The sequence below is a fragment of the Meleagris gallopavo genome, chromosome 6 (genome assembly GCF_905368555.1).
Source record: "Meleagris gallopavo chromosome 6, MGAL_WU_HG_1.1, whole genome shotgun sequence".
Taxonomy (NCBI): Eukaryota; Metazoa; Chordata; class Aves; order Galliformes; family Phasianidae; genus Meleagris; species Meleagris gallopavo.
In genome coordinates, this window is record NC_139409.1 from 4,372,838 (window position 1) to 4,387,351 (window position 14,514).

The following is a 14,514-nucleotide window of genomic DNA, read 5'->3' on the forward strand; positions in this document are numbered from 1 at the left end:
TATATAATGGCCTTTTTATTCATAACACCTTTTATTCCAACTGCAGTTATCTTTAAAGTTAAATTCAGGCAGCGATTGAGGGAAAAAAATAAAACAAACAGTCCCTGTGTGCACAAACAATGCAGCTTTGAATAATACACGATAAGTTTATTTCATATTAACATGAACAGTAAAAAGTGGACATGTGACGGGGTATTATTTCAGTTCCTTTTCTTTATTCCTCTATTGTGTCCTTTTTGCCAGTCTCTTGTCCCTCAAATTGTGGATACTTGGCTTCCACGTCAGCCCAAGTTAGATAACCGTTCGCCAGGTCACGAATTATGGCAGGAAGTTCAGAGACCTGTAGACAAATCACAAACACAAATGGAACGCGAACCTATCAGAACCTATTTGTTCTGCTAGATATTTGGGAATGTGAGTAATTCAAAAAGAAAAAAAATAACACACCAGCAGCATTAGCTAATAGGATGACTTAGATCACAGTCTGTGTCATCTCAGCAGACTGCTCAGTTAGTCAGGGTAACACATGAGGAGAAAGAAATTGTCAGTGTTGAGGGCCACAGCAGGATTAATCCCTCCTAACACTATGTTACAGTTTTGTAAGGGAAAGAAAACAATACACATATCCAGAAGATGCCGTAAACCAAGGGTTTGCCAGGCCATAATTTACTCTAAGACCAGAACAAAAGGAGTTGCTGGTTGCCTTTTCATTGCTCCTCACTGTGCACTGGCAATATTGGGAAGAATCAGCTGAAGAAACCAGAAAATTGGCAGAAAATTGGTGATGACAATGCTATGTGACAGTGAAGGTTATGCAGGGGATACAGAGGTACAGGGGTGCTCTGAGGAGCACACTAGGCCTGTTACACTGATCTGAGCTGGAAGAGCTCAGCCTGGGAGCTCAGCACTGCCTCCTGCTGCTATAGGAGCCAAACTCCCCCTGGCTCCCACCAAGAACGCAGAAGGGCACAGAAGACGTTTTGCTCACAGGCAATGAGACTGCTATAAGGAGATTTGTTATTGCAGTCTCTGCATTTCAACCATCTTAGCAGAATGTGCTTAAGGCAGGCATATGCCTTCAGGGCAACATTTCACCAGCTTGACTGCTGCTGAAAAGACCAGCGGGAAGCAAGCTTTGAGGAACTGTGCTTGCACTGTGCTCTGCCACCCAGGATGCAGCAGGCACAATTCTTTTGCCTTTGGTGCTTGTGGATTCAGATGTGCCCTGAAAACCAAGTAAGGGTTTTCAGAAAAAAAGCAAGCTAAAGAGCAGTGTAATCAGGTGGAAGCACAGCTTTCTAAGAACACCAACCCTGCATCCTAGGAAAATGAAAGCCTCTCCTGACTTCAAAAGCAAGGCCAGCATTTTCTGTTTGAATCTCCTCCTTGTGGGAGTTGGAGACAGCTCCCATGCAGACCAGACATACTGACGGATCAGAAAAATCTCCCTTATCCTGTAAGAAACCGATATGGCTGCAGCAAAACCCATCTGCCCGCCCTTTACCTCAGCTCGGATCTGGCGCATCGAGTCCCGGTCTCTCAGCGTGGCGGTGTGAGGCGTTCGGTTTACGGTGTCAAAGTCAATTGTGATCCCAAAGGCCACGCCAACCTCATCAGTCCTGGCATAGCGTCGGCCGATGGAGCCGGAGGAATCATCCACCTTGTGAGAAATGCCATTCCTGGTGAGTGCTTCAGCTGCAATAAGCAGAGAAGGTGGAAATCACCAGGTCTCGTTGCAAACTCGGCAAGCAACATGTTTGTAGCAGAGGCTTCCTACACCCTCATGGCACTGCCTGAAGCGAGGCACTGTGCGTCCCTGTCTCAAGCAATACCACAGGTCCTCATTTTGATTTGGACAGGAGAATCAAAGTTCCAGTCCCTGCCAGTACTTCAAGTTCAAACCCACTCCACAAGTACACTGCTACTCACGCTGCATCACTCGACCCTCACCCAAAGTGCAATACCAACAGGAAGGTCACTGACTTCAACCTGTGATTGGAGTCCCACAGCTTTGCTTTAACACAAAAATGAGCCAGCCTAACATGTGTGCAGGGGCGGGCTTGGCATGGGGAAGCAAGGTCCAGAGCAAAGTCTGATGCAGACAGCAGAAAACACACTGCCTGATAGGTAGCCTGTGTTTCTATCCTTCATGTATTTACTTTTAGACAGTACAAATGGAAATTTTGATAGAAAACAAAGTAACTGGGCTTGTACACTGTAAACCAACACAGGGAAAGCTAAGGAGTTGATTATTTTTGAGGCTAGTCTGAAAAGTCTCATAGATGTTCAAAGCTAATTAAAAGTTTTAGTTTTAATGGCTTTCCCTTTGCACGTGTGAGAGCAACATGAACCCAATGCTACTTTTTCCTCTCCAGCACCAAGGAATAAAATTCTCTACCCACTGCACATCACCAATGGGCCCACAGTGCTGTTTTTCACTTACATAATTCCTTGACAAAAGGCATGAATTCCTGATTCTGGCTGAGAGGAAGAACGGAGCACTTGAATGGTGCTACGACAGCTGGGAAGCTGAAGAACTAAGGAGAAAAAAAAAAAGAAAAAGCACAAATGAATACAAGTTTAACAGTTAGAGTAGGTTCTTAAGAGGAGAGAATAAGCTCTGAGTGAGCTTAGGGGCAGGGTGATTCTGAGTAGCTGTCTTTTTGTAAGCCATTAGCATTCAGGGTTTCAGCAGTAACACCTCACACTGCTAGAGAAAGACTGATTTCCTCCAGCTGTCCTCCACTCCCCCTTCCCTCCTAACAGCTAACGTTAGCTCTCAACCAAAGAGAAATCTACTAGAATCCTCTCTGGAGGAAGTGATTCTCATCTGAATTATAGGAAAATGAAGAGTAAAAGGAGTCTCTCCAGGAGATTTAATCATAGTCTAATGGGAAGAGTTCTCACAACACCCATCTCGCTCTGTTTAATTCCCATAGAAACTTAGCATGCACAGGGAATATATGCAGCTCAAAGGTTTTCATAATCCTCCACAGACACCCTCAGAAACAAGAAAGAGCCAAAAGGACCAAAAAGTCCCTTCCTGGCTATTACAGTCAGCAGGACCTTAAAGGGAGGAATGCAAACACAACATAATTACACAGAGCAGCCCAGGCTCTTCAGAAAGCAAGCTGATGCTTAAAAGGGAGAGAAGTTACAGTCCAATATCCTAGATGTCATGAGCAGTTTCTGACTGAAAGCCAGCTGTGTCCTAATTCTGAACTCCTGAGTCTTGTTTCTGCACACACATCAGAGCACATCAGAGATACAAAGGAATGTAGTTATTCTGGGGTGCCCAAAATTACAGAAGGTTGAATCTCAGGGAGGAGTGAGGAAATGGCCAGTCTAGTGTCTGTGTTGCTGCACAGAAGTATGATTCAAGGAAAAGCAGCAAAAAGAGAGGAAATAAAATACTGAAGAGGTGTTTTCTCTAAGCGATGGGACCCTGCCAGCCAAATGTGAATCAAGAAAGAATTTCCCTCCCTCTTGCCAGCAATATACTAAGAGCCTCATACACACACTCCAAGTGCTCCCAGTGCATAAATGACACCTACACTGGCAAAACCAACAATTCAACAGCCTGCTTGGGTTTTCCTCATCTCCACTGTGCATTAATGCAGCCTTATTTTAGCCCTTCTCCTGGATGGTAGGGAGAGGTGAATGCCTGCAGGTGTTTTTAGGCTGAGGCCCAAACACAGGAAAGCTCACCGTTCTCTGCTCATCTCCTTCCCGAATGCGGAATGTGTGCTCAAATACTGTGTACATGATTCTCCCAATACCAAATGAGGGTTCAATTACATTTGGGACGATTTCTTCCACTGGAACACAAAAAAAAAAAATGGACATCATCATTAAAGAATTTATTCCCCAAAAAAAGTGTTCACTGAAGCTGCCTTTCTGCTCGGAAGTTCTGATTACATGTAGCCGAGCACATGGAAAAAGAAAGGTTAAACATTCCTGCTCTAAATACACACACCTGGAGAAAAAAAATCTGGACTTGATTCACGTATAGAATGCATTAGGCTAAATAACAAGTCTGCTTCCCTTCCCTGGCCCTAAGAATGAATAGCACAGCACAACACACATCCATGCGGATGAAAACTATCCCACTCCACAAGGGCAAAGTCTTCTCCAAACTGTTTACTGGGAGCTGTCCTCACACAGTGCCAGGCCACACACTATGCCCAGGCACTGTCTGGGAGACTGCTGTTTAGCTAAGAGCAATGCTGTGCTAGGGAACGTGCTAACAATTAAACAGCCTGAGTGATGGCAGGGTAGTACTCCAGCCATGGTGCACTTCAGCTTCACCTACCAACACCACTTCAGTATCCAGCAGGCTGAGCAGAGAAGCATGGAGTTTCAGATCCAACTCAAATTCCAATAAAGGCTTCTTCTGCATTCCTGAGTTTTTCAGCTGCCTGCTGCATTGCTGTTCTACTCCCTATTCTCCAATGTGTCCGGACAGGGGAGAAAGGATGAAGATCAACTATTTAGTGCTTGCAAAAATTCTCAGAAGACACGATGTACTACTTTATGATACATTTGTCATTCTCTCCAGCCCTTGCCACACATCACTTAGAGATGCTTCTTCCCCCTTCTCCCCCAAGTAAGGAAGGAGCTCAGCAGGCAACTTCTCTGAAGTTACAATGAGGCAAGGCTTGGCACAGCATCAGCACTTACAGACTGAAAGGCACCTAGACATCTCAATGACCCAGCTGCAAGAACAAATACAGCTTGTAGGTCCTATGAGTTGCTCTGCTCTTTCCAAGGAGCACCTCCACGCTCCCAACCAAAGGCAAGATGAGCCATTAGTTACAGTACAAACTGGGGAAACACCTCCCTCGGTCTCCAGCTGTGCCAAAGACTTCCCAAATGCCCTTAGGTGAGGTGCTTATAGAGCTGGCTAGAAAAATAAGACTTTTTTGAGAAAATAAATCCACATATATTTTGTTAATTCACCTTCTAGCCCAATTCCCATATCAAAGCTCTGTGGAGATGCAGTCTCTGACCAAAACAGATACGATTTTCAACTGCCAGAGGATATGACTGGACTCATCAACTAACAGAGTCCAGTGAGCCTGGACAGCTTGGTGAGCTGGCAGGTGCCAGAGACTTCTGGTTGCAGGCAACGGAGTGAAAACTGGAGCTGTAAGCAGAGAACTGTGCCCACAGCCCCAGCACCTGACTGCCACAACCCATCTGTTACACTGAAATGGACTTGGAGATTGAGGCTCCCGAACTTGGTGCACCCTCCCCAGCTCCTCCATCACTCCAACAGGTCGTTCCAACACCCCCTTTCAAACTCCTAAATATGCAAATAAAGCAGCAGGAATATAATACACAGCATGAAGCAGGTTACTGAACAGGACCAGACAACAGGCCTGCGGGTGAAATCCCACTGCTGAGTGAAGGTTTTCCAGCTGCCTTAAACTAACAAATTTCAAGGAAATAACATTTGAGGTTTTTCCTGTTCCACGGAACAAACACCACCAGGACCCTGCAACTGGTCAACTCCACATTCAAAGCACATCCTGATCTGCCTTTTACATCTGTTGATCAAACTACAAAACAAACATTTACCATGTAATGTTTTCTGAAATCTCTTCACAGTAACCATGTCCTTTGTTAATGTAAAAGTTTTCCCTTCGGTTTCAACAGTGAATTCCCTGCAAAGGAAAAAAAAAAAAAAAGTCATTCAAAAGCTACAGCAAGAAATAAATAGGTTATATTTCCTTAATTGCATCACTTTACTTTGAGAGGAAGACCACAGAAGCCAGAGCAAATCCCAGAGATCGAAGAAATGTGTGGCATCACCATTCAAATAAATTCAAGTTCAACATATAAATTAACAGCAACCATTTCTATAATCACAGTGAACTTAGTTGTGGTTAAGAGCCTGAAGCAAACTCAATTAGGAAATGGAAGAATCTCAGAATGAAGAATAAACACCAAAGGAAATAAAACAAAGGCACAAAAGAACAGGCACTCGCTGCAGACTGAACACCCTGTTGAATGCATACTTATAAAAAGTTATGCCAGTTATGCCTTTTTTCTTATTTTACCCTTGACATACACAGCTGCTGGCCTGCTTCAGTCCATTTGACAACTGTTGAGATCTCTTACATTTTAAATTCCTGTACGCATAAGGAATGCATGTAGACAAGTTGAGGAAAGATACAAAATTGGTGCCTCAATGCATAAAAGACCATAGCAAGTGCTAAAGTGTATCACTAAATGCTGGGGAACACTCATACCAGCTCTGTTCTTCCTTTAACTAAATCTTTAGTTCCATTTCTCTCTGAACTGTTTGCTTTTAAAACTATCTACCAGCCCTGCTCAGTTCTGAAATCAGAGCAGGGAAGATGGTGAACACATCCCATTTCACTGAGCTGTGCCTCTTTATGGGTTAACTCCATTGCAGTCAGAAGCTCATTCCCATACAAATAAATAGATACTTGAATACCAGGAATACAAAGTTGTGTGCATACATCAGATATACATTGATGGATGACTGGCAGTGGCTGGGTGGAAGGAACAGCACTAAAACATTTCAAGTGACCTAGCTAGCCTATTCTCATGAGAAAGCTGGCTTCAGGAGGCTCCAATTCATCAAACAGCAATTTGGGAACCCACATCAGAAGTGCCAGAGAAGGGCAGGACACACACACACACAACCAGCTCACCCCTTGTCGTTCAGCAGCTGCTCCATCTCAGTGACATAACACTCATCACACATGGAAAGGTACTCCATCACCACCTTCGCATCCTTCTTGTAAGCTTTGCCAATGGCTCCCTTGTTTGCCTCAAACTGAACAATGTTGACTGTTTTGTATGATGTAGTTAAGGAAAAAAGCCAAGCAGGACAGTAAAACATCTTTTGCCCACAAGTGACATCACCCACACACTCAATTCTTTGCAGGTTATTTCCCAAAGCTATGCTGATCCGTAACTGTTAAATCTGTTCCTGATGAATTAACAGATTTAACTTTAGAAAGAGTTGCATAGTTCTCTAGGACATCCCACTGTCAAATCGCTTTACAAGAGAATCTAGTTTATTCTGAAAGGATATAGGTTCTTTGAGAAGCTTCTCAGCTATAAGAGGAACTTTGGTGGCACGAGCATGGCAGGAGAGGTCATAGCAGGAACGATCAGCGCAGCCTACAATCTCAATCCAACCCTGAAAAAACAGAAGTGAAAGCTTTCACTAACACACTTCTTTGTCCACTTAACTGTCAAATTTATGTTTATTTTTCCTTAAGCCCTCCTTTCTCCCATGACTGCTTTTTTCTAGATAGTTAGCTCTATTACAACAAGCAGCCATCGCTCACTAGTTGCTCCTTCATTAGAACGGTTCCGTTTGTTTCCAGAGGAAATGATCAGTTATCTAACCAGTGTCTGTGTTCAAGGCCAGGTTTTCCACATGACTTGGCAGAGCACAGTGCTGTGCTAATAGCTCGGGGCTGGGGCCAGAGTATACAATCCTCTCTCTCAGATACTACAGGCACACGAAGACGTGACCCCCAGTTTGGCTACTCTGATGGAAGCTGTGCATGGGGTCCACTCACATAATGGTCACTGCAGTGTCACAGACTAAACCCACAGACCTCAGCTGAATCCTTTCAATCTTTCAGCTCTTTATTAGAATTAAAGCACTTGGAGTTTTCTAGGTACCTTCCAAAAATCTGCACGTATTCTAAACTCTTTGGAAGGGCTTACTGAAAAACATACACTTCACCATATATGAAGAAGAAAATATTGAGATAAATTCTTCTCTTCCAAAGTCAGAAAAATAGATGATGTACTTTTGAAGAGATGAATTATTTCACTGCTCATTATAGACACTGTCTAATTACTGTATCTTCTGATGCATTTCTTCTAAAGCTACCATTTCAAGTGATACACTTTGGCTTACAGTTACTGAAAGATCCAAAAACTTTCCAAAAGAATTTAAAGTGAATTTAAGTCTCCCTAACTGCTGGTTCACCTACAACAATAAAAATATGCCATTCTTTAAAATCCAGTCAACAAAATAAAAGAAAAACAAAGCACTCAAAGAGGCCTGAACTGAAGAGCTCTTGGCAACTCAACTGGAAGGTAAGTGCTCTTTGGAAATCTTTCACTCAGCTCCAGCTGGCTGAGCTGGCAGGAATAAATTAATTTCTCACGCCTTGGAAGTGGGAAAGGAAGGAACATTTCTAGCAGAAAGGAATCAATCCTGGAGTAACGCCTCCTTGGAAACAAATCCTTGACCACCACTCTTACAGGGGGTTACATTTTTTTGGAAAGCATCAGGACTTGGTTTCACTTCATTGCAGATGAAATTCAATCAGTACAAAATCCACAGGTGACTTCAGTCTCTAGCAAAGGAGTCTGAAGAATGGATCTACAAATGAGCACAAACAGCTCAGAGGCATTGTGCAAACCCACTGAAAGGAGCTGACTTACCCCCTGAAGTCCTTTGTGATTCAGATTATACTGTGCTAACTGTGTGAACAACACGGGGCTGGACAGAAACATCAGACCCTCCACCTTCCTACAACAACAGAACTAACAGGCAGTACTATTTGCTGTTTCAATTTTTCACTTACATACGATGTTTTGGACTCTGCATCCCAGCAGTCACAGGCATAATGAGCCATCTCATTCTCCATGTGCTGTCGGAAGCGCAGCTTGTCAGGGGATACACCAACCTTTGTAAGGAAGAGGTAGATTCTACCAATGAAGTAACCAAGTACGGAGTTATTGATCACGCCCTGAAAGAATCAAAAGCAGGAAGAAAAAAAAAAAAACAAAAAAACACACAGATGTTAACTGCCTGGGAAGTAAAGCCATGATTTATCATAACACGGTAAGAACGTTACAGGCGGAAGTTCTTGTAGCTGCTTGGGACAAAGTACTACATACTCTCTGAAACTCATTATTACATCTCTTCAAATTCAACTAATAATACTGCCAGAAGCTCCATCTGAAGGAAAACATTAATTTGTTATCACTCATTGAGTGATTGAGTGAGTTAGGACTCATTGCTAATTCTCCATCAAGATCACCTACTTGAAGAGACCTCACTGCACTCACTGATATTACAACACTGCATGTGAATTTCAGTTAGGGCTCAGGATCCCACAACAGCTCTTCTCTACAGTTTACAGCCTCAATACAATAGGCTTTTTTGTGGTTTGGGGCTTTTGTTTTATAAGTCCATTCACTGATTGTTTGCATGTGTGGAGAATGATGCAGTGAAGCCCCAACATGCAAGCCACATACTGATGGGGTCAGCAACTGAGTATCAGATTCCCAGTCACTGTTGATCTTTTGGCAAATATGAGTACTCCTTACTGTTCCACTCCAAATAGGTGATAGATATCACTATCCCAGCACTACCTGCAGCCTTTTATCACTGTTAGTCCATCCCTGGAGATGTTCTAGCCCCTTGGATGGAGACTTTGAGCAACGTGATACAGGTGGAAGGTACCCCTGCCCACAGCAAGGGTTGGAACTGGATGGTCTTTAAGGTCCCTTGCATCCCAAGCTGTTCAATGACTCTATGATAACAAAGGGTCATGATCAGATCTCAGTCACACTGATGCACCTGAGAGAACTGAGTCGTAAATCTGGCAGCAAACCCCAACTGGCATCTACACACAGTTTGTAATTCAGCCTCCAGAGCACTAGTCATAAGAGCAGGCTCTACATGCTCACAGAAGGAATGTTACCTGTTGAACAGCATCTCCCAGCCGCATTAAATGGGCAGACTGCCCGCTGAGCTGGGCCTTGGAAGAATACAGGAGGATGTTGAGATCTGCCACACTCTGAAACTTGGGATGATTTTTCTCACTGGGATCCACAAAGTGCTCAATTTCTGCCATGGTGAATTCCCTAATAGAGACATCAACCATTTATATTAAGTATTTGGTACATCTGCCATAACCCTTCTAATAAATGACTGTGGTTTTGCCTCTCACAAGTCAGAGGTTTAAAAACATAAATAAATTCATAGCCAAGGCAATTGATAGACTGGAACCAGTCTTGACATTGGCTTTACTTTAATCTCCAAAATCCCAATCAAACTTCCCACAATGTCATTTCGAAATATCTAGTCCAGTTTATCACCACTGTGATTCAAACCAAAGATGACCACCTTTGGAAATCCTTCCCACAACTGTTTGCAGTCTTTTCAGACTATTGCACAGGGTCAATGAAAAGTAACCCACTGTCTAGTTCAGCAACCTTAACTCATATGAGAGGTGCCTATAGGAATCAGGTTAGGTGATCATGTCTTGAAAATAATTATACTGCCACATTCAGCAATGGTACAACCTATTCTGTTTGAGGAACTTGTCTTTAATACACCTATACTCACACACTGATTCTTAGCCTTCTTGACTGAAATCACACTGAATTAGCTTGTTAGCAAAAACCTTAAAAAAAAAAAAACAACCTCTGTGTAATCATTAACTTTAAATCACAGGCATCACAGTAATATGCTACGACAGCATAACAACAATCTCCTATAAACATGCTGCAAGCACGTAATTTATATTCGACTGAAAAGGTACTTCCATGATAGAAGTTGTTCATTTCCAGATGTGCAGGAGAGAACAGGAGGTCTGAGAAAAATCTAAAGCATTCCCTTAGTGCTAATGATGTCACTGCCTGTCAGTGACATTCAGGGACCATATTAATCAGTTACCAAGTTTACAACACATGCTGCCTGTTGTACAGCAGAATCACACTAACAGTACATCAAAGTTTTCGTTCCAAATTAGATAGAGGAGACATCTGCTCAGAATAATTCAGTTAAGATGCAGTGATTACCCTTAAAGAAGTGAAGTAATCACTTTCACCCTGAGATAGAAAGCTTCAAAAATAATTCTCAGTAATAATCCTGAGCTCTCCCTGCTGGACTGATGCTGGGACACAAAGACAGGTCTTGAGTCAGGTTATCTCCTCATTTCCTCTCTGTAATAAGCTTCAGAATTGCAGAATCTGCAGAATTGAGACAAGCAAACACTGCTGCAAGGTCAATCACATTTTGATTCCAGATTTCAGTCTAAAAATAAACAGCGTGATATGATTAAACTAAACTATACATCCTGTAAAGAACACAACTACTTTTAATATGATTTCTTTATGGTGAACACTACGTTTTCATGATAAAACTGAGTTTAATCGAGGTGTTTCTAATGGAACAGCTATTTCACAGATCCCAGACAGAACTCTATTGTTAAAACCTCAGGTAAACGGGTTCTTTGTCCATGAGCCCTAAGACTCACTAGGCACATTATCAGGAACCTTCTGAAGTGAAAGTCACAGTACAAACAATGAAACAAAAGGGAGGTGCCACCCACTCCAAGGCACCCTGCTGCTGAAAGAGGAAATGTGCAGTACCTCACTCTGATAAGGCCGGATCGGGGCGAGATCTCATTTCTGAAGGAGTTTCCAATCTGAGCAGCAGCAAAAGGGAGCTTGCCTTGATTGAACTCGAGAAGACGTTTGAAGTTGAGGAATATTCCCTGTGCTGTTTCTGGCCTCAGATAGCTGAAAAGACAAACTCAGGGTGACAAATGTGTGGGGAAAGTAGTTAGAAAAATAACAACAGTTAATACAAAACTTGGAGGTTTTTGGGTTTTTTTGGTAGTCTTAACTACAGACACAAAACACTGAAGCAATAGGCTGTGAGGAAACCAACTGGCCAGTACTACCAGAGGTCAGACGGACTGTACCCTCCCTGCCAGCCCTACGTGAGCCTAGGCTGTGCCAGACTGCTTACAAATGTGGATCTGGCAGGCAAATCATGAATGTACCTCTGCTATTTCCCAAACTGAAGAGGTTTTAGGGTAAGGCCCTTTGAATCCCAACAGTAATGTGAGACACTCTCACAGAGAACATCACTTAGACATGACTAATTCATGTAATCATGGAAAGCATGACATCTGTCACAAATCCTATCTCAGGGCATACCTAAGTACAGCATTCTCCACTTTTCAATAGGAATTTCAATTTTGCAGTTGGTTCCCAACTGAAGACAAAAGCCTATAGGTACACTGAGTACAAACAACTAGTAAATGACGTTACCAATGAATCACTCCATTAAGTAAATTTATCCTGACAAAAGTGCACACTGAAACAGTTTCTCTGCAGCCAAGAGATCACTGATAAATGGAGACACAACATTAACTTAACATTAACATTAATTTGGATGCCAGGGGGAAGTTCTTTACAGAGAGAGTGGTGAGGTGTTGGAACAGCTGCCCAGAGAGGTTGTGGATGCCCCGTCCCTGGAGGTGTTCAAGGCCAGATTGGATGGGGCCCTGGGCAGCCTGGTCTGGTATGAAATGGGGAGGTTGGTGGCCCTGCCTGTGGCAGGGGGGTTGGAGATTCATGATCCTTGAGGTCCCTTCCAACCCTGTGATTCTGTGATTCTGTAAACTGGCTTCTTGGAAATGACAATGCCAACCAGCAAGGGCATAGCTGTGATCAATACAGCCTGGCTGCTTTGAGTATTTTTGTGACTTCGCAACAGATCCTTCTTCTTTTTGCCAAGAGGAATGATAAACTGCCACAGAAGGCTGGGACTCAAAGACAGGAGAAGGTTACTCAAGAGAAAATTGCATACTTCAATCCTGCTGTGACCTCAATGTTAATTCCAGATCATCTATGAAGAAGAGTGAGCAGAATGAGATTAGTACCAACCCAGGCATGTTTCCTCCGGGTCCAATGGAGGTCTTGAACATCAGATTGAAAGAAACAGGAGGGGAAAGGTCATTCCCAGTGATAGGTGACTTCACATTGTAGTTCACAAAGAGATCTGCAAGCTCTTGCTGGCCATAGTTGTCCAACTAATATCAAAACATAAGAGAATTACTTTAAGTAGTAAATAAGATAATAGATAATTATATATATATAATAGATAATTATACCCCCTTTACCTGCTACTGAGCATGATCCACAGCTCTGAAACACATGCCCAGAATAGTCAGGCAAGTCTGAACCAATGAAAGAAGTATACCCTGGACATCTGCAAACCCATTTTAGCAATCTGTCCACAACTCAGATACATAGAAATGGAGGTATTATGCATGTGAGTGGGTGTAAATCAGAAGAAAAGTCACTGGAACTGCATCACCACCCACCAGTAGCTGAAACTATTCAGATGAAGCTAGAACATTGGGAACAGCATGTTGGGAAGGAAAAAAAATACAGCAGTGAGGGAGAAGAAAGCTGAGATTTCTGCAGTGCTTTCCCTGCATTCACTTTCTTACTTCTCTTATTTCATGTATCAGAGAAGCCTCAAAATAGGAGAAAGAGTTTATGAATAGAGGGTTTCCCCCCAACGGATGGCAAAGCTTCAAAGCTGCAGTGCGAAAGAGCTAACAACTGCTGTTCAGTGATGCAGTGCACAAGAAAGAGCTGCTCCTTCTTGAAGGAAACATCTGCTCTCAAAGCATTTACCCTAGAAGTCATTAGAACAAACATCCAAAAAAACCCCCAAGGAAACAAAAACTAAAGGCAAATGCCTGCACAGCTGCTCAGGAATTTCAGACTGGCGCACCAACTCTTCTCACGAGGCAGAAAAAAAAAGATAGGAAAATCTTTGCAGGGTAGTGGGAGAAGAGAAACAAATCTGAAGTGCTTCAAAGTCAAAGCAACTTTAAAACATACCAATTCAGTGCTAAGTGGTTCGGCACCCTGCCAAAAGTCATCTGACTCTGTTCCTTTGCATCATAATCCTGCAGTGAGGTTTTGACAAAGGCAAAGGGGGACTCAGAAGAAACAGGCTTTTGACAGCATGTGGAATGCAGCAAAGCAGACAATCTCCAAGGACAGAGCTTCAGCCCTACCAATACAGCATTCAAAAGACAGCCACAACAGCAGTAACTATCCAAACAAGCAGAAAGGAGACGTCATTAGCCAGTAAGTTGCCAGTATTTCGGAACACATACAGACCTACATGCATTTCTGAGGTGCAGATTTTTATGCATCCCTAGAGAAACACGACAGATCACTACCGTGCACTGCACTTCCCTCATGGCACACACATCCCTGAAGCATTCACCTCCTCCTCATGCAGGCACCTACCTGTGTTAGAACGTTTTCCATTTCTGCCTTTTTCTCTGCTGTGCACTTCTTGTCAGACATAAGCTTTTGCAGGTGAGCTGTGAGCAAGAAAATCCCACACTGAGTTTATATTGCAACCCTACAACTGACCCCAAACTAAAGGCAGATAAATCAGGAGGATCCTCCAGCATAAGTACACATCCACCACCAGTTGACTTGATGTGTCTACCAGGTTAATTCCACTCCTCTCAAGGCAATGATGATCCACAGCTGAGGATCTACACTAGAGAAAACAGGGCCTTCTCTTATTACTTTCTGATACTCATTTCTATAAACCCAAGCAGTGACTCCTGCCCCTTTCTCCTTATTCTCATTCTATGAAGATCTGAAACTCATGCCTGATCCCAAAGCAGCAAGGCTAATTTTATCCAATGCACTAAGATGCACTGACTTGGT

The 14,514-nt window shown here is 43.0% G+C and overlaps 1 protein-coding gene across 2 annotated transcripts in view; it reads right to left on the reverse strand.

Moving 5' to 3' along the window:
- Positions 1-14,514, reverse strand: part of GARS1 (glycyl-tRNA synthetase 1) — a 21,510-nt gene continuing 6,996 nt past the window's right edge. Inside the window, exons 6-17 of one of the 2 annotated variants that reach the window (XM_085226942.1) lie at positions 14,080-14,156; positions 12,694-12,839; positions 11,389-11,538; positions 9,714-9,876; positions 8,589-8,753; positions 7,065-7,177; positions 6,684-6,824; positions 5,581-5,666; positions 3,709-3,818; positions 2,444-2,537; positions 1,505-1,695; positions 1-340 (exon numbers count right to left, since the gene is read on the reverse strand). In XM_085226942.1, the coding sequence (XP_085083068.1) occupies positions 215-340; positions 1,505-1,695; positions 2,444-2,537; positions 3,709-3,818; positions 5,581-5,666; positions 6,684-6,824; positions 7,065-7,177; positions 8,589-8,753; positions 9,714-9,876; positions 11,389-11,538; positions 12,694-12,839; positions 14,080-14,156 (1,562 nt within the window). In that variant the 3' untranslated portion in view covers positions 1-214. Of the gene's footprint in view, positions 341-1,504; positions 1,696-2,443; positions 2,538-3,708; positions 3,819-5,580; positions 5,667-6,683; positions 6,829-7,064; positions 7,178-8,588; positions 8,754-9,713; positions 9,877-11,388; positions 11,539-12,693; positions 12,840-14,079; positions 14,157-14,514 lie in introns of both variants that reach the window. The other variant, XM_085226941.1, reaches the window with a different exon arrangement.